Raw genomic sequence first — 25,037 nt, 5'->3', positions numbered from 1 at the left:
GTAATATGACAGTCAGAATAAAAAAAACCATACACACTAGTTTGGTAAGTCTAAGAAATATATAAAGATCAACATTTGTTATCCAACCACAGTTTGTTTCAAGCAGATTTTATTCTGAATGCTGTTTGAAGTACGGTATTAAGTTTTACAACAGTGAGGATTAAAAATGTCATTTAGCATAGATCGAAGCCCTACGGTAACATTCAAAGCTTGCATTTGGTCACGACATTTGTGAAAGGAAAGAAGGAAGGAAATGTTTTATTCAACGACGCACTCAACACATTTTACTTACGGTTATATGGCGTCAGACATATGGTTACGGACCACACATATTGAGAGAAAACCTGCTGTCACCACTTCATAGGGCTACTCTTTTCGATTAGCAGCAAGGAATCTTTTATATGCACCATCCCACAGACAGGGTAGTACATACCACGGCCTTTAATATGCCAGTCGTGGTGCACTGGCTGGAACGAGAAATAGCCTAATGGGCCCACCGACGGGGATCGATCCCAGACCGACCGCGCATCAAGCGAGCGCTTTACCACTGGTCTACGTCCCGCCCCACGTTTGTGAAAGTCACCAATGTTCACATTTAGTTTCGTATGTTCCAAGATACTCGCACCCCATGTAGATGAAGTAGAGGTTGGAATGTTCTGTGTAACCTGGCAGTTGTCAAATTTGAAAGAAAGAAATGTTTTATTTAACGACTCACTCAAAACATTTTATTTACGGTTATATGGCGTCAGACATATGGTTAAGGACCACACAGATTTTGAGAGGAAACCCGCTGTCGCAACTACATGAGCTATTCTTTCCGATTAGCAGCAAGGGATCTTTTATTTGCACTTCCCACAGGCAGGATAGCACAAACCATGGCCTTTGTTGAACCAGTTATGGATCACTGGTCGGTGCAAGTGGTTTACACCTACCCACTGAGCCTTGCGGAGCACTCACTCAGGGTTTGGAGTCTGTATGTAGATTAAAAATCCCATGCCTCAACCGGGATCCGAACCCATTACCTGCCAGCCTGTAGACCGATGGCCTAACCACGACGCCACCGTGGCTGGTTTGTCAAATTTGAAACAATTCCTTGTAAAAACTATAGGAGGGAGATTCTCAATCTTCTCCCCAGTGTTAAAGCTTTCGCTTGATGTATGGTCAGTGTAGTATCGATTTCTGTTGGTCAGCCCATTGGGCTATTTCTCTTTCCAGTCAGTGCATCACGCCAGGCATATGAACTGCTGTGGTATGTGCTATCCTGTCTGTGGGATGGTGCATATAAAAGATCCCTTGCTACTAATAAAAAGTGGTAGGTTTCCACTTTTAAGACTAGATGTCAAAATTACCAAATGTAATAAATCAATGTGCTCTAGTGGCGTGGTTAAACAAAACAAAATTTAACTCTCTCTTCTTTCCCTTCCGTCTATTAGTCTGCCTAGCTCTCTTTAGTCCTCCTCCTCCCTCTCTCTCTCTCTCTCTCTCTCTCTCTCTCTCTCTCTCTCTGTATGTCTCTTTCCCTCTGTTTCTCTTTTAATACCCCTATGTGTGTGTGCGTGCGTGCGCGCGTTAGTGTAAACCTTCAAGTATTAATTATCTCATATTCCTTTTTTCATATGCACAGTTTAGACAATATGTTGTATTATAAATTAAGGTAGTGCATATTGATTTTCACACATACATGTAGGCAATTTCACCGTTCAGTGCCAACACAATTAATACTACTACTGTCCTCTACTGCAAGCCTATATATATATATATATATATATATAACATTTACATATCATCTTCTGTAATTCCTTTACATTTCAACTCTTCAACGACGCGGGACAAGTAAGTTGGATCAGGATATCCGAATCTGAAATTAGGAATGAAAACAATCTTAAAGAAACTATTTGATTACTTAATCATTTAAAATAGACCATCTGGATTAATGGGGGGGGGGGGGGGGGGGGGGGGGGGGGGGAAGGGAAGATGGGGGTTGTGTGTGTGTGTGTGTGATTTTTTGTTTTTTTGTTTTTTTTAACTGTCCCCAGACTGGATTAATGTTCTTACCACTAGATTAGTAGGTTAATTGTCTTCTTTTAAAACTGTTTTCTTTTCTCTTTGTTTAGTGTTTACTGTTTTTATTGTTTTTTTATTTGTTTCTTTTCTTTTTTTGTATTTTGTATTTTTTTCACACACTCCAATGCCTTTCTTAGTCTTAAAACAGTGAATTATCTTAAGACACTGAATTATTAAGTAATGGAGTATACACGGTTAACTATCGATTCTTGAAAAGTAATCCTCAAGGGCTGAAGGAAATTGTATTACTTTTTATTAACATTATAAAATGTGCTGAATGTATTATTATTATCATTATTGTTGTTGTTATAATTCTATTTTTTATTATTAATTGCTCGTTTCAACCTGACGTTAAACAAAAACTAGCTAAAATTAACCTTTGTATGCAGGGGTGTAGTGTGATCGGGGGGGGGGGGGGGGGGGGAGAGTTCTTTCGAATATGAACGAAGTGGACCTTTTTCTATTTTGTTTTTGCACCACCAGAAACTCCATATGTATAAACCTGTATGTCTTAGTTCTGAAAGCGGACCATTTGCTTCAGCGTGCGTGTGTGTGTGTGTGTGTGTGTGTGTGTGTGTGTGTGTGTGTGTTTTCGTTCGAACCCCCCGAACCCCCCTAGCCTACGCCCCTGGCATGTGCACAACTTTTTTTCACAACTTTAAATTCTTTTATTCTGAAGGCGTTCAAACAACCAACAGATTTCAGGAACGAAAGGTTATACCCGGGCACGCGGTAACATTGGTATTCTTCAGATCTACTGACTGAGACCTAAAGTCCGAGTTCTCAGTAAGATCTCATTTCGATGAGACTGACAGGTCAGGTCAGGTAATAAGGTTTTACGTGCGCATTCAGAGCAAGCTGTTGTGTAGCACGCCTGTCGTGGACACAGGTGCCGGCCTTGGTCGGCTCCTCCGTCCATGACAGGTGAGACTGACACTCCAAGTCTCTTACAGGGATATACCCTAGTATTTTAAACACTAAGGCATATTTTTAACTATTATACCTTTTTTTTGATAACTGAAATCATACTCTACTTAGATTTTGTGGTTTAGATTTCCAATCTCCATACATTCGAAGTGTTTTTAGTCATCCTAGTGTTTTTAATATCACAAAATGCATTTCTCATATTTATAAAAACGCACGTGCGTCTGAGAAATAACAGTTGTGGAGTCGAGTTTTAGTCTATTTTTGGAGGGTATTTCACCATTTCCAAGTCACAGACTCATGTTACACTCAATTGTAACTTTATCCAAATGTGTTTCAGGTTTGTAGATTAACTAAATTTAGTGTTAATTTTCAAGGGTTCAAACTAGGGTCTGCCCCTTTATGCTTAAACAAGAGTCTTGGTTGATCGAAACTGAATAAAACATGATGTGATTGGCTTACCCCTTTGCGTTACCATCGCGACGAGTTTTGTGATGAATGTCATTCCACGTTATGACGTCTTCTTTTCCGGTTGTTAATGACATGCCGATCGCAAAGGTCACCCTACGTTCAAACGCTATCTGCAGCAGACAGAGAACTTTGTTTCCCTCGGGCGAGTCTGGAAGATAAGCTGTACGCGTGGTTCCATGATACCGGCTGCCTGGATTCGGATGTTCCGACTGAAATCAATAAAACAGAAATAAACGTAATGAAACGAACGGCAGGGAGAACAGCGCTTTAAATAAATCTGAAAGATAAAATCATTAGGTCTCACTACACAGATGTCATCTTCCATTGAAATCCATGTTAAATTGCCAACTTCAAATGAAGATTGTCAATAGAACGGGTTCTCGTTGGCACTAACAATTTACATACACCATTGCGAACATACCTTATATAAGCATTTATTTTCACTCCAAAATTTTGAATATTTCCGTCTCAGTGTTTAGCTATATGACCGCATCTGGCTGAAGTGCCGGTCCGAACAGGTGGTTTATTAACCGAGTCATTCCGGCTGTCTCTTCCGCTATACACGCATGTCCCAAAAAGTCAATGCACAATATTACAAAATAGCATAGACAAAATACAGCCAGAAGGCTTACCATTAAACATACAGATTGTTTTAATTCTTTCCCAATTCCTAGAAGTGAATATGTGAGCCACAACATACATGTATGTCACAATTAGGAACCCGGAAATCAACTGTGTATTGAGACCGTAGCAGTTTCAAAATCTTATTTTTGAACAAGTAAACAAAAAGAACGCTTTGACATTTATTATGACTGCATGCCCGAGTCACTATCAGATGCTTTAAAACGCGCGTTGTTCTACTGACGAATGGTGGTGCAAGAAGGATGTAACGGCCCGTAAAGAATCTTCTGGGCAGTGGCAGTCTTCATATAGACGAGATATAGATCACCATAATTCCCTTTCGAATCTTCCTTGTGCAGAGATACGGTTTTGAATACAAAACCACACACACACAGAGTGAGAGAGAGAGAGAGAGAGAGAGAGAGAGAGAGAGACGCAAAAAAGAAAGAAAGAAATGTTTCATTTAACGACGCACTCAACACAATTTATTTATGGTTATATGGCGTCAGACATATGGTTAAGGACCACACAGATTTTGAGAGGAAACCCGCTGTCGCCACTTCATGGGCTACTCTTTCCGATTAGCAGCAAGGGATCTTTTATTTGCGCTTTCCACAGGCAGGATAGCACAAACCATGGCCTTTGTTCAACCAGTTATGGATCACTGGTCAGTGCAAGTGGTTTACACCTACCCATTGAGCCTTGCGGAGCACTCACTCAGGGTTTGGAGTCGGTATCTGGATTAAAAATCCCATGCCTCGACTGTAATCCGAACCCATTACCTACCAGCCTGTAGACCAATGGCCTAACCACGACGCCACCGAGGCCGGTTTGTCAAATTTGAAACAATAGGAGGGAGATTCTCAATCTTCTCCCCAGTGTTAAAGCTTTCGCTTGATGTACGGTCAATGTAGTATCGATTTCTGTTGGTCAGCCCATTGGGCTATTTCTCGTTCCAGCCAGTGCATCACGTCAGCCTGTTGACCGTTGGCCTAACCATGACGCCACCGAGGCCGGTGGAAAGAAAGAAGGAAACGTACTTGTTAACATGCTTTTATTATATGAAATGATAATCAATAACTAAATTTAGCAAATAACAGGTATGTTTAATCAGAGAATACTTGGGGATGGGACGTAGGTCAGTGGTAAAGCGCGGTCTGTCCGGGATCGATTCCCGTCTGTGGGCCCATTGGGCAATTTCTCCCTTCAGCTAGTGCATCACGACTGGTATATTAAAGACAGTGGATATGCTATATGTGGGATGATACATATAAAAGATCCCTTGCTACCAATGGAAACATGTGGCGGGTTTCATCTCTAAAGACTATATATGTCAAAATTACCAAATGTCTGATATCCATTTGGCGATGATTAATAAATCAGTGTGCTCAAATGATGTCGTTAAACAAAACAAACAAAGAATCAGAGACTACTTACCCCTTGAGTTCCATCCTTAAAGTGATAGGTGATGCTGATAGTTCCACAATCTGGATGTCCAGGAAGACTGTGGTTCCGTTCACGTTTGACCGTCATGTTACCTTGTGGTTGATTCCCAATAATCACTCCATATATGGTGTTGCATATGGGACACACCGGCTTGAAGACTTGGAAACACTTGTCAATGCAACCACAACAAAACACGTGTCCACATTTATCAAGTATTTTGGGTTTACTGGCGATGTCTATGCAGATCACACAAATATCGCTTGTGGCGTGATACCTACTAACAGGAGGTGATCCTGTGGAGACTTGCTGTTTCTTCATTTGGGTTGAACTTCGGTCACTGCCACGTCCACTTGTGTCCAGTTCAGATGCTCGTTGCTCATGTTTGAACTTTGAATATTGGTCTCTATATAAGTGTCTTCTCAAGAAGCTTTCACTGTTTTGTACTTCAGGACTCTTGGTAGCAGGTGATCCTGTGGGCATCTCTTTCTTCATTTGAAATAGTCTATGGCTACTACTGTCACGTCCAATTGTATTCAGTTCAGGTACTGGTTTTTTCATGGTGCTTAAGTCATTCATTCTAGCAGCAAAAGCAGTCTTTCTGGACGTTTGTTCCTTCGTTGGCAATGGATTATGTTTAATGTTCTGCCCATGCATGTGCAGTTCATCAAAACGGTTTCTATTCCAACGCTGTCCATGTAGCTCTCTCACGGACATGGATCTTCTGAGACTACTTTGTTGACTGCTTAGTACCTCTTCCTGTCTTCTTCGTCTCACGACATCACCATCGTCTAAGAATCTTTTACTTTTCCTTGAGCTAAAATGACTCAATTCCGATCTGTTTCTTCTTGAAGTAATGTCTGATGGCGTAAACCTTTGATCACCTCTATACAACACTTGATCACTATCATCATCATCATCATCATCATCATCATCAACAACTGCTTTTCTGGGTCTTGAGATCTCATCAGATCTGGTTTCTTGACCTGTTGGGGCACTAGACTGATCACTGTCATCACCATCACATACATCATTACCATCAAAAACAACTGCTTCTTTGTGTCTTATAATATCATCAAATCCAGTTTCTTTTTTAGGGTTTTCGACTCTAACAGGTATCAAATGATCGCTGTCGACTTGCTGAGGTCGTCGGGGATCTGCTACCCAGTCAGATACTCTGCTACCTGTTTGCGAGAAATTGGAAAAACAAAATGGTACAAATAAAAGATAGCAGTCCTGAATGTTGTTGCCATAAAACATTAACCATTAATTGTAACGGCTCCCGTTAACTCCCCAAACGACATTTCTAAAACACTGTTAAATACTGCCAGCAATATTTCTGTAAAATAGTTACTGGGTTGAAATATTATTTTAGGTACATTATCATTCAGACATCCCTGGTCGGGACGTAGTCCAGTGGCAAAGTTCTAGTTTGAGATGTGGTCAGTTCTAGGATCGACTCTGTTAGTGGGCCTATTGGGTTATTTCTCATGCTAGCCAATGCACCGCGACTGGTATATCAAAGGCCGTGGTAAGTGCTTATCCTGTCCTTGTCCTGGGAAAGTGCATATAAAAGATCCGTTGCTACTAATGAACAAAAGGTAGCGAGATTCCTCTCTAAGACTATAAGAACTTATGTCAAAATTACCAAATGGTAATTAATAATTAATGTGCTCTAGTGGTGTCGTTAAACAAAACAAACTTTTAACTTTCAGACATCCCTTTATCTGTGGAAGCCACATAAATGTACTGGTAAGCGATATAAAGTGGCAGTTCTACTGATGGAGTAGGTGCCATATATCGATTATCATGGTCGAGATCAGCCCTTCTCTGTAGGCAAAGCATCCGCCAGTTAGTCATGTCTGCATACCCTCAACACCCATAACGTCTTTTGGAATCAGTCTTTGCAATACCTTTGTAATCATCACCAGCTTTTATTGCATACCACTTTTAAAACTTTATTCACTGGTCTATTATTGGCGAATCGATTAACATCATATACGTGTATATCATAAATGTTAACAGAAAAAAAGATTTTCGTATAGAGGGCGGATTACCTTCATTAAACAATGTGCATGGCAACAAACCCCACAGTTTTAGAACAATGTGAATAACATTATTAAGACACAGAGTAAACTAGTTTTCTGCATGGATCTTTCAATTTACCCTGGATCAATTCTGTGGTATGAACTGTAACACACCACGTGACACGTATAAACGGACACACAAGATAAACACTTGTCCTGGGTGTTTTTACTTAAGTTCTTGAAACAGTTGTCTGTCTGTCTGTCTAACTGTCTGTCTGTCTGATTTTCTGTCTCACCTAATCACTGTGCGTTCGTTTGTCTGTCTGGCTCTGTCTCTGTGTGTATGTATTGTATCTGTCTATCTGTTTGACTGACTGTTTCACCCACTTCCTGCATCTGCATGTCCGTATGTCTGTCTGTCTACCTGTCTTGTCTGTCTGTCTGCCTTGTCTGTCTGTGTATGCGTAAGTATGTGCCTGTGTATGTTGGAGGTGTGTGTGGGTCTGATTTAATATCCAGTTTGAAATTCTGCCATTTATTAAAAACAGTTTTATCACAGGTTTTATCAAACCAGTTGTGTTTCCATTAACACTATTTTCTAGGATGACATTCCATAATAAATATGATTACTTACTGGAAACCCATGCCTCTTTCAGCTCTGGTGCTGGTTTCGAGTTTAGTTTCTGGCATTCCTCATTAAATATTGTTACTTACTGGAAACCCAGGCCTCCCTTGGAGTTCTTTTACTGGTTTAGAGTTTAGATTCTGACATTTCTTAATAAATATGGTTACTTACTGGAAACCCAGGCCTCCTTCGGCTCTGGTGCTGGTTGAGAGTTTAGATTCTGACATTCCTTATTAAATATGGTTACTTACTGGAAACCCAGGCCTCCTTCGGCTCAGGTGCTGGTTTAGAGTTCAGATTCTGACATTCCTTCACAACCTTGTCATAAATCTTTTTCTCCACAACAGCCAGGTGAACTTCCTCGAAGTAATCTCTGGGTTCTGCCGACATCGAATTAAGTAAAACGTCTATCGCCAACTCAACTGGAGCACCTGCTCTGCCTGTGGATTGAAGTGGAATACGAATGAAAGCCATTTTAATTTTATTAGTTATAAATTGTATCTGTAGACTGAGTTTAAAAAAGAAAGAATCAAGCATTCCAATTTTAAAAAGTCTGAGTCAGTTTTCAAACAATGTAATAATTATGACACGTTGAACCTGTTAAACTAGAAATATATTAGTATGCTTTTTTCAGTATTTTTTTATGTACCTTTTCACGCGCACACACACAACATATGGCGTTTGGCATACCAGTTGTCAAAGTACAAATTGCAGGTTTGTATAGATATTTTTAATTTATAATGTCCATATATTGTGGGGGTGGACTTTCTTTCTATATTTTGGACACTGCTTTTGGGATTTTGTTTAAGACCAGGACTAGTATTGATATTGTTATTAGTATTTTGTGTATACATTTCACATTTATATATTTATTTATAAACATTGGATCTGTTATGTAAATTTATTGTATTAACTGTATGATTGTGAATTTAAAAAGAAGTTAAATAATTTTTTTAAAAGGTTTGTACGAATCGCACTGTTAAGCACGATGAAATAGTTTGTTTTGTTTAACGACACCACTAGAGCACATTGATTTATTAATCACCGGCTATTGGATGTCAAACATTTGGTAATTTTGACATAATTATAGTCTTAGAGAGGAAACCTGCTACATTTTTCTTTTTGTAGCAAGGGATCTTTTATATACACTCTCCCACAGACAGCACTGCACATACAACGGCTTTTGATATACCAGTTGTGGTGAATTGGCTGGAACGAGAAATAGCACAATGGGGTCACCGACGGGGATCGATCCCAGACCGACCGCGCATCAAGCAAATACTTTACCACTGGGCTACGTGCCGCCCCCTCCCCCGTTAAGCACGACGAAATGTGGAGGGATACTGATTTATAACCTACATGTCTATTGGTTTATGTTTAGTGTTACTTTCAAAACAATTGCACAAATGCACTGCTTTTTTCAGTTATGGGAGAGTGCTTTTGTGTCCATATTAAAGGCATATTGTCAAAGACCACTGACCCATTTAATGGTCTAACAAAGTATTACCTGAACAAAAATAATTTGATTTGTCTCTAAATGTACTTTATTCAATCATCTTCATAACCACTATACTCCATTTATTAATGTCATTTTGTAAAAATAATTGAATTATGGCAATGGTCCATAATTCAAAAACTAAAATTGCCGAGAGGGTTGACATGGATTTCACTCCATCATGGTTCAGTTACGGTGATGCGATAGCTAGATTTGGTTTCCAACAATTAATGTAATTTTTATTTATTATCCATTTTTAGTGAAATAAGGTCCTTAAATCCGTGACAGTATGCCTTTAAACTGACGGAATTACACGAACGCACTCACGCATGCGCATTTAATACAAAGAAGGAAAGTGTGTGGGTGGAACTGAAAATACTACAACGGATAATAAGAATGAAACAAAATGGACACCGACCGCTTCCAAGCAAAGGCATGACAACGGCTCTGGTTCTCATTTCATCTGCCTTTCTGACAATATTAACATAGATCTCCGTCATCTGCTTCTTCCACTCCACTTCACTTTCGGCGAGATATTGAGACATAATGGCACTGAATGAATACACGAACGGTAATTCTGTATGCATCCTCATTTCGCACACTTGTCCAGCCTTCAGATTTTCGTGTCTACTCAAAAGTTTCTCTCTCCACTCTTGGTGCTCCATCCCTCCATGTTTACACAGCAATTGTGTTATAAGACTTATACCACTCAAGTCGGAACTTTCTCCAGTTACTATGACTTGAGCCTTCACCTTGAGAATGTCCATCAGATGCACCTTAAGCTGAAGGCCATTTCGAAGTACGTGCGTGGCCACAGGTCTGCTGTCATCACAGTCAGATGACGTAATATCTGCTGATCTTGTTGATAGAGCTAAAATGAAATTCAAAGAGGACGTCTGTTATAATCGGCGCGGTTTATATATATATATATATATATATATATATATATATATATATATATATATATATATATATATATATGCTGGGGAAATGACAGCTGGTCACAAGAGACAAGCGCCTGTCACGGTTGTAGACAAGGACTAGGATGTGGGGTGGACAGCGAAATAAGTTGAAAGACAGGAAGACCTACCAGGTCGGAAAGAATTAAAATGAAATTCAAGGAACAGAAAAGAAAGAGGCAATGGGATAAACAAACAAACAAACAAACAACAACAACAGGAACAAATCAGTGCCTCTCCTGAAGGTAAACTTAATTCTCCATTAACGAAATAAAGAGATAGTGATGAAGACGTGTTTAAAGTGTTGTGTACAATTTTCCTTATGGAGATGACATCGTGTCAGATAACATATGATACCACAATAGCACACAAAGAGAATTCAATGCAAACTATACTCCAGTGCAGACGACAGGCGATATTATTCAGGATTTTATCAGCTATGTTTCTAGACTCCAATAATTGGCACCATTCCCCAAAGGCTATGTCGTTTTTTATTCCCAGTTTTGGAGTAAAAATATTTCCAATCTGAATGAATCAGAATGTAAATAATTCCCATTTTAAAAATTATTATATAAAGATATACACATGAATGTTTGAAAACGATACGTAACACTTGACAAACACCCCTTCCCTCCCGTTTCATAATGGATATTTGAATAAATACAAGTACATGAATTCTATTACTATTTACATTTAACTTAATTAGCTTAATAAGATGTTTTTGAAATGAAAATGAAAATTGCCAATTGTTTATAAAACAAAACTAAAATTCCCAAATTCAAGCTATGGGCTTAAAGTCAAGTCCCACTCCTATCTTTACATGATAAAGCCGATATCCTACGTATTATCATTAGTTATTCTCTATATAACACAGGCACTATATATGAACACACGCACTCTCTCTCTCTCTCTCTCTCTCTCTCTCTCTCTCTCTTCTCTCTCTCTCTCCTCTCTCTCTCTCTCTCTCTCTCTCTCTCTCTCTCTCTCTCTCTCTCTCTCTCTGTGTGTGTGTGTGTGTGTGTGTGTGTTTGTGAGTGTGTGTTTCCTTACGTTTCTCAGATGACTGCCGAAATAGTCTCCGTGACAATATACCTTCAGACTTTCGTCTACCATATTTCTTAGCTGTATTGTCATCAACTGCCTCGTTTTCCCATGGGTAACGTGATTGGACTTTCTTGTCATCTATTAACTCTGATGATTTGGACTCAGCTTGTGGATAATGTATCTCGATTTTCTTATCTACAACCTTGTCAAATTGTTCGGACCAGGCGTCTCTAATTGGCCTTTTCAGTTGTTCTTTTTCATCTGAAGTTCTATTGCCAGCTGTTGCCATCTCACTGCTTTGGTTTACCTGAGACATCTTGGCTTCATTTGATGGAAGTACTGGAATACCATAGCTTCCTATACGCTGCTTGAGATCCTCCCTAAAGCTGTCAGGTGTTTCATAATTTACAAGACATTGTTTCTGGTATCCTCGATATCGTTGATGATACTTATAAAGGTCTGATGACACCCCTGTTGGGCGAAGCTGCCCCAGAGAGTATTCGAGATCATTTCGATTGCACTGCTGTCGCGTTCTTTGGTATGCTGATCCGACGGGTGCATCCTGAGACAAATCAAGTTGATTTAACATTTGTAGAGGCGCTTCCATTGTTCTTTGAGGTGGTTTAGTCTCACGAATGTTCGTGTCTTTATCATCTACTTTCTTCTGCAGGACGTCTTGTTTCAAGTCTCTACCGAACCCAAACAAATTTGTGACCTGACGAAAGAAGGGTATATATTCTGTACGAGGGTATTCATTGCACCGTTTCACTATCTCAACGTGCACGTCATAGTCAAAGCTAACTAGAAACACGCGCTTTAGACGTGAACTTTTGTGCGAAAACAACGAGTCCACAAGAATCCGTACTGCGAGTTTCATGGGTGCTCCAGCTTTTCCTGAATAGAGAACAATAATTGTATGTTAGTAACATGTATCTTTTAGTGGCATGTATCATGCGCATATGGAAGGATCTATGATCCTTCCCACAGGGAACGCTTTTTTTTCATATTATGGAATTTACTACACGTTATTTATTTCTAAGCCGATTGTTTTCTAAATTGCACTGGCTGGAAGGAGAAAAAAAAAAAACCCAATAAGAGAATGGTTCCACCGATCAAAACACCCCATGCGAGACATTTACCGACTGTTTTGTTTAACGACACCACTAGGGCACGTTGCTTTATTAATCATCGGCTGTTGGATGTCAAACATTTGGTAATTCTGACATATAGTCTTTGAGAGGAAACTCGCTACATTTTTCCATTTATAGCAAGGGGTCTTTTATATGCACCATCCCACAAACAGGATAACACATATCACGGCCTTTAATATACCAATTGTAATGCACTGGCTGGAACAAGAAATAGCCAAATCGACGGGGATCGATCCCAGACCAACCGCGCATTAGGTGAGCGCTTTACCACTGGCCTACATCCCGCCCATACCCCCCCCCCCCTTCCACCCTTCCAGCCAACTAATTGTTCGAATGCGAAGAAATAGTCGATGAACAATCTGATATATAAAAGCTATAACACATGTGTGCATCCAACCCTAACAGCGTAAGGCGTTAGTATGGCCAGAGTGTGCGCACATTGTCAATCCATATCTGCTAGTCAGTGGGTATATACAAACAAGAGACTGTCATTGTCTGTTGCTCGGTTGGTTGTAAACAATAGACTACAAACATAGCGTCGCTAGCTCGCGTGACCTCTAGCCCGCTCATTTATTTATATTTATATACTCTGTCAAAAAAGAAAAGCATAGGCGAAATATTCATGGAATTATCTCTTTAATACAACGTGGCATAATTTCCTTATTTATGATCGTATCACAGTAAAATTTGACGAGTATGTGACAATGTTCTTGCTATGGACTGACGGCAGTGGAGGCGTTTTCGTCACCAAACAGCGTCGCACGAGGGCGCTAAAATCAGTACCTTGTGTGGCCACCAGCAGCAGCAATCACTGCGCGACATCTCCTTGGCATAGACTGAATGAGTCTCTGAATCCGGGCACGTGGAATCCTAGCCCATTCTTCCTGCAGTGCATGTGACAGTTGCGGAAGCGTCTGAGGCTCCGGGTCACGCTGGCGTACACGTCTGTCCAGTTCGTCCCATAGATGTTCAATGGGGCTGATTCTGGCGATATTGATGACCATGGCAGTACATTAATGTTCTCATTTTGTAGGAAATCCATTGTTACACGTGCCGTATGCGCCCTGGTATTATCCTGCTGAAAGAGTTCTCTCTGTCGATCCAAAATGGGAAGCATGTAACGACGAAGAATTTCATCCCGGTAACGTACAGCTGTCAGGTTGCCTTGTACGAACACAAGTTCACTTCTGCCGGTGTATGTGATGGCTCCCCACATCATGACACTCCCTCCACCGAATCTGTCAACTTGGGCGACGCAGTTGTTGGCAAAATGTTCATTGCGGTGTTTGTAAACACGTTGTCGTCCATCACGTCGCTGTAGAAGGAATCGTTACTCGTCGCTGAACCATACTCGCCGCCGGTTTCCCAAGTTCCACCCCTGTACATTCGTGCACCAGCAAACACGTAAATGTCGATGTTGACGTCGCAGGACGGGGCCAACATACTGTCTCCTAGCCCGTAAACCAGCTTCTCGAAGTCGGTTCCTAATGGTTTGTGCAGACACCCTTCTCAAACCAGGTATGCGTCCAGCCGTGTTCATTGCTGTGGCAGTTCGGTGACGCAAGTGCAGAACCCGGATGTAGAACCTTATGCTGCAGTTGTTATGCGAGGTCTTCCACTTCTGGGCCAGTCTTCAGCTGATTGAAACTGCTGGTACCAGTGACCTGTTACTGTGGCGTGCGACTGCTGACTGCGATTCACCTAACTGGAGGCGGCCTATTGCAATGATTCGATTTGGCAGGCTTAGTGTTGGCATCTTGTAACTCGTCTACGTCGAAATGGGAATGAGGCATCATTGCGAGCATTGCAGCTTTAAATACCCATCACTACCCCCAATCTTCCCCGAGTTTCACGTGCATTCGCCAAAATCTGACCATTTCACGCCGATTTCCTGCAATTGTCGCACAACGTGCGTTAAATTTGTTTTAGGGTGCATGCTGTCCCATTCCAGGAACATTAACAAACATGGTCATTCAGCAACATTGTACAACCCCCCCCCCCCCCCCCCCCCGATATTTTGTAAAATCAAACATTTTTCTTCTTTCCCTATCACCTATGCGTTCCTTTTTTGACAGAGTATATGTTGTAGGGGAGAGCACGAAATCGATACATGTAATACTTAGGCAATCGTCGACACCAAATGGTAGTCAGCTACTGTGTCTAAAATAGATTTTTTCCCCCCTAAATCTAATGCCACATCTAAAGCTTTAGTTTGATTATCCTCGAGTCCAGTCATGACATTAAACTTACGTGTTGTTAACCAGTACCAAAGCCACACGAAGAAACCCGACGCCCCTATGCGAAACGAACCTGCGCTGTACTAATTAGTAATATTTATTAATACTACTAATACAATAATAACTAGACTGAAGAATAATCACACTAAAGTTCTGTAGCATCAAATTTAGGAAGAAATTGGTATTTTAGACATAGTAGCTGGCTGCCATTTGGTCGTCAACGATTTGTCGAAGTATTACACACAGTCATCTCTAGCTCTCCCCTACAACAGATACAAAAGGGGAGGGCAAGAGGTCACTCGAGCTACAACACCCAAATAACTGTTTTTAAAAATATATTCATTCGAGTCTATATTTTGACAGACTTTCAACTTGGGAACAGTGTCCCCCATGATAAATGTATTGTTATTCTATTGGGTTTGTGGGGTTGAAAGTTGAAAGTTTATTTGGTTTAACAACACTACTAGAGCACATTAATTAATCATCATCTATACGATGTCAAACATTTGGTAATGACATCTAGTCATCAGAGGAAACCCGCTACAGTTTTCCATTAGCAGCAAGGGATCTTTTATATGCACTTTCTTACAGACAGGAAAACACATACCACAGCCTTTGAGCAGTTGTGGTGCACTGGTTGGAACGAGAAAAACCACAATTAGCTTGGGTTGGGATGGGGTGAAACCCAGTCAGATATGTAGGTATGTAAAACGTTTAACGTGCTCATATATAATACCACATGGGTTTCGAACACGCCCATCAAATTGGGAATAAATTAATCGAGATTATTGCACTAGGTTTATTGACATTTAAGCAAACGTACTAGGGTGACACTCTATAATTGACCTATGCATTCACAGTCACCAAATAAAAACATTTGAATAGCAAATTTACGCTGAAAGCTGTCCAGCGTTCAGAAATGAAAAAAACGTCATGCACTATTTTATTTTGATGTAAATACACCGCGCCACATATTCTTACGTCATTTGAATGATGGACTAGAATTAAAGTTGCGTGTACAGTTTACAAAAACGCGTTGTATTAAGCTTGGGATTATATGTTAAAGAGATTATTACCCTTGTGTGTTTCGGTATTGTCATTATCATATATTAGGAATAAAAATAATTTATTATGCTTGCCAGATGCTCGCATAATAAATATGGTTTGTCTCCCCACCATAGAGGTTGTGACCATCTCCCACTCCAGATATCAGGTCAGGTCAGGTCATAGGGCTTTACGTGCATATTTAGAGCAAGCTGTTGTAGCGCGCGGCTGTCTTGGGCACAAGAGCCGACCTCGGCCGGCTCCTCCGTCCAGGACAGGAACGGTGGGGGTGGGGAGGAGGAGGGGCCGCCTGCACTGGCAGGTGCAAGGGAGCACCAGCAGCCCGACCGTGGTCGGTAACAGGCGGAGGGGGTTCCAGATATCATTCCCACGGGCCTAAATAAGCGTCTAGTCAAGAACGTTGTCCGGTACAAATAATATGTCATTTGCCAAGCTTTAATAAAACAAAACTTTTAATAAATTAATATTAAGAGTAAGTATTTCTGTGCTGAAGCAGTGCGATGTAGTACGTTTTAAAATGCATATTTAAAGGGTTTTTTTGTGGGTTTTTTTTACCATATCATGCAAGTGCTTATACGTGAACTGTTACTAGAACGCCTTCGCGTTTTCCGTGGAAAGGTTTCCCCATATCTATTAATAGACCCGAGGTAGCCCTATGCGTTACGAATGGTTTAAACGACCAACACATCCTTTAAATGAATGTTTTGGCCTATCCTTCCAAACTAAACAGTAGACGAATCATCTACATTGTAGTTCCATTATGTTTATTTAATGTAAACTGTATGTCTGACAACGCACGGACCCACAGGTAGCAGTCCTCATGTATGGCAGAATATTACATTGGACAAGGCTCCGGGTTAGCTGTCACTTTACGGTACCTTTACTTCAGCTTGTGCTGCCTTTTTGACAAATGTCAATTAAGCATCCAAAGTTAAATGGAAACGTTTATTTTGAAATAAATAAAGTACACATTAGTTAGTATGTTTATCACTAGCTTTATTATGACGTTGTTTGAGTTGCGAACGTGACTGGAATTCGGTTACATCTCGTAGGCCTTTCCGCAGTGACTGGACATTCATGATTTTTATTTTTTAGTTGTTAAGTTTTTAATGTGTCTTTAACAAAGTAAATACTTCGGCTTGGATTCGTGGAAAGATGTCGACTGTATTTTATTTTCAAATGAAATTGCAACATGTCAAAAGTTTTACAAAACGTCAACTTGTTTGATGATGAAAACGCACCCCGACCTCCCCAAGCTAAATGCTTATAAATTGCATAATTTTATCCACATTTGATTGTAGTTGTTATTTGACAGTTTATTACTTTTTCCATATTTAACAGTGAACAGAATACAACAAAGATTTTTACGTCAAATCAAACTGGATACCCATCGAACATACTTGGGCCCAATTTGGAACATGTGTTTAGGCTACTGTTTAGAGGAGATTCACTGCATCATGTAAACTTGTATCTACTAGTATATGTAACAGTACATGATTAATAAAGGACAACAGTAACATTATTTTAACATTTGGTGACAGGCACATTTTCATTTATAACAGGTCAATTCGACAAGCACCGCCAAACAATTATTTCCAGGCCTTCAGCTGAAAGTGAAAGTTGAAAGTTTCACTGAAATCCTAAACAAAAACACAAATTTTGTTATGGCTTTGTTTCACGCTGAAACGATCTCGACTGTAAAACATTCTACAATTTGTTGCAGTCACCTGAGTCACGAAATTACACACACACACACACACACACACACACACACACAGACAGACATACATACATACATACATACATACATATATATATATATATATATATATATATATATATATATATATATATATACATACACACATGTAATTTCGTGACTCAGGTGATAATATATATATATATATATATGAGAGAGAGAGAGAGAGAGAGAGAGAGAGAGAGAGAGAGAGAGAGAGAGAGAGAGAGAGAGAGAGAGAAAGTATTAAGCTTGAGATTATAAATATTATGATAAAGAGATTATTACCCTCATGTGTTTCGGTATCTTCAATATCGTATATTAGGAATATATATATGTCAAATCCATCGTTACGGATGTTACATTTTGAGGGGGGTAGATGTTTTAAAGTGAAGTTGCAGAGAATATTATTTGTATCACTCTCCCCATTATTTGAGTTTTATACAGTTAACATGTTTCTCTCCCAACTTCCATAACATATTTAAGATTTAAAATTCTATGTACTAATTAAAAGACCTACCAACTTCCGTTACGGGTGTTACACTAAATGGACAATTTTTTTTTCAAGAAGTACATTTTATCAAAATCCTGTGATGTGTATGGGTAATTTTAATAAAACTTGTATCATATGGGTAGGTGGCCTCAGGTAATTACTGGAATAGAACCTGGTTTCATTGCTTGCTAGATATTAAGTCAATTATGCACAGTGATAACTGTTACGGGTGTTACGTTACGGGTGTTACATTTTTGTCCGCCATATTAAAAGCAACATGCCATCTATTTCAGGTCTCATATTTCGAATATTGTATCCGTGTCAATTTTAAACCTAACAAAAAAGGTTTTATTCAATCAAATAAAAATAAAAATTTAAAATAATGTATAAACTTTATTGAAACATATTTATATAGATACATAAACAAAACAACGATGATAGGTTTATTAATATAATCACCAACAAAAATGACTTTTTTATACTGAGAGTAGAGGACATTATTTTGTTCACCATGGAATTTATGAGCTTTCTGAAGTATAGCCTTAGACGTTTGTCGGCAAACAATGGTTTACTTATCTATGGCCTTATAAGAGTGAATGCTCTGTATCTTGGGGGTGGCATTGATTGACTTCCACAAGTCTCGTACTGGGGATCTTTTGAAACATCGATCCATGTCATTTTGTGTTACTTCCTCAACTTCAATATTGATACTGCACATTTCTGCAACATTAACAAATGAACTTGCGTCCTGTACAATCACTTTGCGGGTTCGAACACAGCATTCAACAGTACACTTAACAATACCACCAATCCCATCAACGGGACCTTTACCATGGAAAGACGTTCAGCTGATGTCTTTGGTGGCATGACTGAAAAAAGGCAAAGTAGACTTTAATACTTGATATAACTTCAATGTTTTTTAGTTGTAGATTGCTTTAAAGTTTGCTTTAACTACACCACTAGAGCATATTGATGTATTAATCATCGGTTAATGGATGTCAAACATTTGTTTTTTGTGACACATAGTCAGAGGAAACCCGCTTCATTTTTCCATTAGAAACAAGGGATCTTTTATATATACTTTCCCATAGACAGGACAGTACATGCCACGGCCATTGATATACAAGTCATGGAGCACTAGTTGGAACGGGGGAAAAGCCCAATGGTAGACATCCACGGAGGAGGTTCGATCCCACACCATGGCACCTCAAGCGGGCGCTCCACTGTCTGAACTAGATCCCGCTCCCTTAGTACCATAATATAAAAGTAAAATTTATAATATTTTAAAAAGAAAATGTAAGGTTTAATTTATAATATATTGTGTTCTCCACTGATTGTCTTCGTCCCCATTCAGAAAGGAAAATTGAAAATCAATCATAATTATTAAATATTCAAAAATGTTATTGGGGAGATAGGTGAATTATGTAACATTTAAAAAAATGTCTTAAAACTGCTTATTATTATTATTATAATATAAAATAGGTACTCACTTTGAATACCTGTAGCTTGTGTCTTGAAGAATGGCGCTTTCTGTATGCTAGTCCGTGTAATAGTGAATAGACTGCCTTGGTGCATCATATTATATATCATTATCAATTTCACCACAGGTATTTGGTTGACACTTTGACACTGGTGACATCAAGCATGCAGCTGCACTAGTGACCAAACCTTATTTGAAAGTTTTAATATTGACAAGTGTCACCTTCAGGACTTACCAAAACAACATAATTTGAAAGAAACATTAAAATATACTGAACTGCGCCTTGTCGTTAAAGGGACTATCTTGAATGTTTAGATATTTTGTAAACAATTTCGGCCAATATAACCTTTCTTAATTATTATATTGTACTCTACTTACATTTTCTTGCTTATAATTATAAAATTTGTATAACCAATTCATTTCGGATCATGCTAATGTTTTGTAGTACATCAGTATGGATTTTTGCACACAATAATTTCATATATATCAGTTTATGTTTTTTCTTCCAAACGCCATTGTTGATAGTAAGCTACAATAATGCAAACAACTATATACATTTATACATAGTTATGAATTGAAAATTAATTTTTATGATTTTACTTAAGTAAAAACTTAAAATGACATAATGTGTAACACCCGTAACGTTTCAAATATGTAACACTCGTAACGCTGGGAAATCAATTCAATTTGAACTCATTTCATATTAATAGTAATCAAGAAAATAAAGAAGAAATAAAATATTGTGTTTCTACCATCAAAACTAAATAATATAACACAACTTGTCTTCTTTTTTCCGTTACGGGTGTTACATTGGTCGGACTACATATTTATGGTCAAATTAAAAAAACGTAAATTACTGACATTAATCAAATGTTCTCATAATAAAGTAGCAACAATAACCATTCTTTAGTGGTATAAAATAAAAATATCAGGCTTTATTAGAATCTCATGGATAAGGTATGAAGTTTGGCTCTTTTTCGCGTGTTTAGAAATCAGTTTGTGGAATGTTTTTTAAGTGTTGTATACCAAACATGTAAATAAAACTCAGCAATATTTTATTAGGTTTACATCCCCCAGAGATACTTCCTTCCAATGCCAGAAAAAGTTTGATTATATATGACGATTTTAAAAATGGCCCTGTGGGGATAGTTAAAATAATGTATTACATGGATAGTTACATATATATATGACCTTTCGTCACAAACCTATAACAGAGGGGCTTGAGCCAATTGGATCCCCATCTAAGTCCGCCCCCTGCTAAGTGACATACCTGAACCCAGTAAGGGTACGGCTAGTGTTGCGATTCCTTGTCTGTCGGCGTCCTCCAACACCTTCACGTACAGTCGTTCCAACTGAATTTTCCAATCGCTTTGTGCATTTTCAGGACTAACAGGTGACAAGATAGCCAGGAAGATGACCTTGAATCGCAATGACATCCCGCAGATCTTCGTGTCCAGGCAGTACACTTCCCCGCTCTCCACGTCAGCGGTCCCATACTTGTTAGTAACCAGAGTTCCCAGCTGTTTACAGTCAATTCGTCCACGTTTGAAAAGCCTTCTAGTCACCATGCTGACGTCGGTCATGTCGCGTCCTTGACCTGTCACAATTCCTTCTGCCTCAGCTTCGGTGACGTCACCAATGTAGCAGGTGATATTCAGCCCATTTTTGCTGACGTGGTCCTCCTGCATCAGCATCACAATGGAAGACTGTGTCTCAGCAACGGATTTAGACTTCTGCCCAGCGGAGCCATTTTGTTTGCTACTCGAATACTCGTCTTCCTTGCTCATCGTTCAATAAAAAACAAAAAAACTACAAAAACAAAAACCGACTAGTAACCCTATACCTAAGCTAGCCTGAATAAGTAAATTAATAAGTTTTCTAATTACAGAGCTGACATGACACCACGATTCAACGAAATGACACAAACTGTCCCACTGCTTCCTGGTCGGTAATCTCTTCTAGGAAAACCCTTGCAAGCCCTAGTTTCGTTTTCTATATCACGTGCAGAGAATAAGAGGCGTAATTCGCGAAAGAAATCGGACCCTCAAGCTATATAGAGTTTTTGTATTTGTTGTCATGCTCAAGAAAGAAAGAAATGTTTTATTGAACGACGTACTCCACGTTTTAACTACGATTATATGACGTCAGACCACAGATAAATGGTGTCCAACCGAACCTCATGTAGTACTCTCTCTCTCACTGTCTCTCGCTCTGTCTGCCTCTCTCTCTCTCTCTGTCTCGCTATCTCTCTGTCTCTATCTCTGTCTTTCTGTCTCTCTCTCTCTCTCTCTCTCTCTCTCTCTCTCTCTCTCTCTCTCTCTCTCTCTCTCTCTCTCTCTCTCTCTCTCTCTCCCGAGTGTCGAATTAAGCATACTATTTTCATGATAAAGGCAACTTGTGTAGAAACAAGTCGTAAGATAAATGATTACCCGCGGTACTTCGTACTATTCTTCATTTATCTGAACGTGGTTCATACCTTAACACTCTCTACTCGTGGGAGGGACGATAGCCAGTGATAAAAAAGCGTTTCGCTGATACGCAGCGGTTCGGATCAATTCCCGTCGGTGGACGCTGGGCTATTCCTCGCTCAATCCAGACTGCACCACAACTAGTTACATGAAAGCGAGCGGTATGTGCTATCCTGGTTTATGGGAGCTGTGCAGGATTGGTGATCCCCTTCCTACTATGGAAAAAATGAATCCACTTCCTACTAAAGACCAATGGATCAAAAGAACCAAATGACTTGACATCCAATAGCGAAATATGTAAATCGGGTTGCCTCTAGGTGTGCACGAAGATCAAACAAAACGCAAAAACTCTCACTAATTGACACATCGACGGGAAGGTCAGGCGTAAAAGTCTAGGAGCAGGAGATGATTTAAAGTGGTTCAACAAGGTTTCATCTCAATGTGCTTCTAGTTGTGTCGTTAAGCCATTACCAAAAACACAATAGTCGTTTAACCACGCTGAGCTGGTTGACGCGAACAAATTTTGAACCATACGACGGGAGAAGTGAGTGGGGGGGGGGACACTGTCAACGGTGAGCAGGGAGAGAGGAGGTACGGACCTAAAGTGGTTCAAATGGCGGTTGATTCTCTCATTACGGGGGTAGAAGGGGGGGAGGGTGCTTCTAATGCCATTATGAGGCGTCGAGGGGCGGGGGGCTAATTAGTCGTGGTTTAAAAAATGTGGGCAGAGTCTGTTTGGGTGTTGGGGGGTACAAAGTGGTTTATATCGAGGGGCATTTATGGAGACAGGTGGAGGAGAGAGGCTGAGAGGCGCTGAGAGAGGGTGGGGAGAGGTGGGGTGGGGGGAAGAAGGGGGGGTGACGAAGGATGGGGCGGGGAGATGGAAGGGACGAGTGAGAGAGAGTGAGGGGGGGGGAGTGAGCGAGAGGAGAGAGAGAGGAGAGGGGGATGAATGAGAACACGACGAGGGGGTGGAGGGAGCAGAGGGGGGGACCGGGGGAGAATGACGAGCGAAAGAGGATAAGAGGATAGCGATAGAGAGATACAGGCAAGATACAGTGAGAGGAAAGAAAGAGAGAGGAGAGACCAGAGTGAGAGAGGAGAGACGGAGAGAGAGAGGAGAGAGAGAGATGAGAGGTAGCGAGAGAGGAGAGAGAGAGAGAGAGAGATCTGAGAGACAGGCATAGATACAGTGACAAGAAAAGAGAGAGGAGGAGTGAAGGGATGCAATATATATACGAAACTGGGACAGAGATAGGGTGAGAATCGTTGCCGGGCTGTAGGGAAACGAATATTAAAGCTGCCAAGATATTTTATATCGCATTTCCCACCTCCTTTATTCTCTCTCATAACCCCCTGCGAGTGAACACGAGAACCTAATCGTGGGGCAGGGGTGTAAAATTCTCTTTGAGAAGAAATGGGCAATACAGTACACAATTGAAGTGTACAGTAAAACGTCAGGGTCCCGTAAAATTCGGAGATATTCTGGTCGTTGAGTGATGTTCGTTGCCAAGTTTGTACAATGTTTTTGTTTAAACCTTGAATTTTTATACTTGATGTGATCATCACTTTATTAGTTGGCATTACATAGTTGACACCCAATAGGCCGATGTATGTTTCGGTGCGGGGGGTGTCGTTTAAACATCCATTCATTTCATTCTCTCTCTAAACCACTCCCCGGAAAAGTAATCACGTATATCACGGCCTTTGACGTACCAAACAGTATGCGCTGTTCCACTGAGCGACATCCGACGCGAATAAATGAATGAATGTTTAACGACACCCCATCACGAAAATACATCGGCTATTGGGTGTCAAACTATGGTTCCCGCCCGATGTACATAACAAACTGTAATCATAATAAACAATATGCAAAGATTTTTGTTTAACGACACAACTAGAGCACCTGGTTTATTAATCATCGGTCACTGGATGTTAGTAGCAAGGGATCTTTTATATGCACCATCCCAGCACATACCACGGTCTTTGTTATACCAGTCGTGGTGCACTGGCTGGAACGAGAAATAGTCCCAATAGGCCCACCGACGGGGATCGATCCCAGACCGCCTGCGCATCAAGCGAGTGCTTTACCACTGGGCTACGTCCCACACCTGCACAATAAACAGGCTTAGTGCACTTGAAACGTCAGGTGTTACTCTAACCGGTGCACGGTTCGAATCCCATTACCGGCTCCATCAACTCAGTGGGATAACAGCTTAGAAGTGAAAAGAAGGAATGTGTGTTTAAATGACACATCGTCACATTTTAAACTATAAAGATTTGAATGGGTTTGAATAGTCATCAGAATTCCAAAAATAACATAATATAAATACATGTATATAGAGTGTATAAATAACAACGACGAGATGAGTTAATTTCCATAGATATTTTATTTTTTAAAAGGCACACTGTAACAACAGAATATTAGCGATTTGGAAGCAAATCAATAGCATTTCAAGAGTAGCATTTAAAGGCATACTGTCACGGATTTAAGGACCTTATTTCTCTAAAAATGGATAATAACTAAAAATTACATTAATTGTTGGAAACCAAATCTAGCTATTGCATCACCGTAACTGAACCATGATGGAGTAAAATCCGTGTCAACCCTCTCGGCAATTTTAGTTTTTGAATTATGGACCATTGCCATAATTCAATTATTCCTTTTTACAAAATATTAATAAATGGAAGTATGGTGGTTATGAAGATGGTTGAATAAAGTACATTTAGGG

General features: G+C 39.9%; 1 protein-coding gene across 1 annotated transcript; it reads right to left on the bottom strand.

Moving 5' to 3' along the window:
- Positions 1 to 941: 941 nt before the first annotated feature.
- Positions 942 to 21,870, bottom strand: LOC121376949. Its single transcript, XM_041504758.1, has 7 exons — positions 21,108 to 21,870; positions 11,680 to 12,567; positions 10,089 to 10,541; positions 8,427 to 8,615; positions 5,518 to 6,707; positions 3,451 to 3,668; positions 942 to 1,858 (listed from the first exon to the last, which is right to left on the bottom strand). The coding sequence occupies exons 1-7, from the start codon at positions 21,622 to 21,624 to the stop codon at positions 1,777 to 1,779; spliced, it is 3,537 nt and encodes a 1,178-aa protein (XP_041360692.1). The 5' UTR covers positions 21,625 to 21,870; the 3' UTR covers positions 942 to 1,776.
- Positions 21,871 to 25,037: the final 3,167 nt, after the last annotated feature.

The sequence above is a fragment of the Gigantopelta aegis genome, chromosome 7 (genome assembly GCF_016097555.1).
Source record: "Gigantopelta aegis isolate Gae_Host chromosome 7, Gae_host_genome, whole genome shotgun sequence".
Taxonomy (NCBI): domain Eukaryota; kingdom Metazoa; phylum Mollusca; class Gastropoda; order Neomphalida; family Peltospiridae; genus Gigantopelta; species Gigantopelta aegis.
Note: the sequence above shows the minus strand (reverse complement) of the source record. Positions and strands in the feature narration are given on the sequence as shown.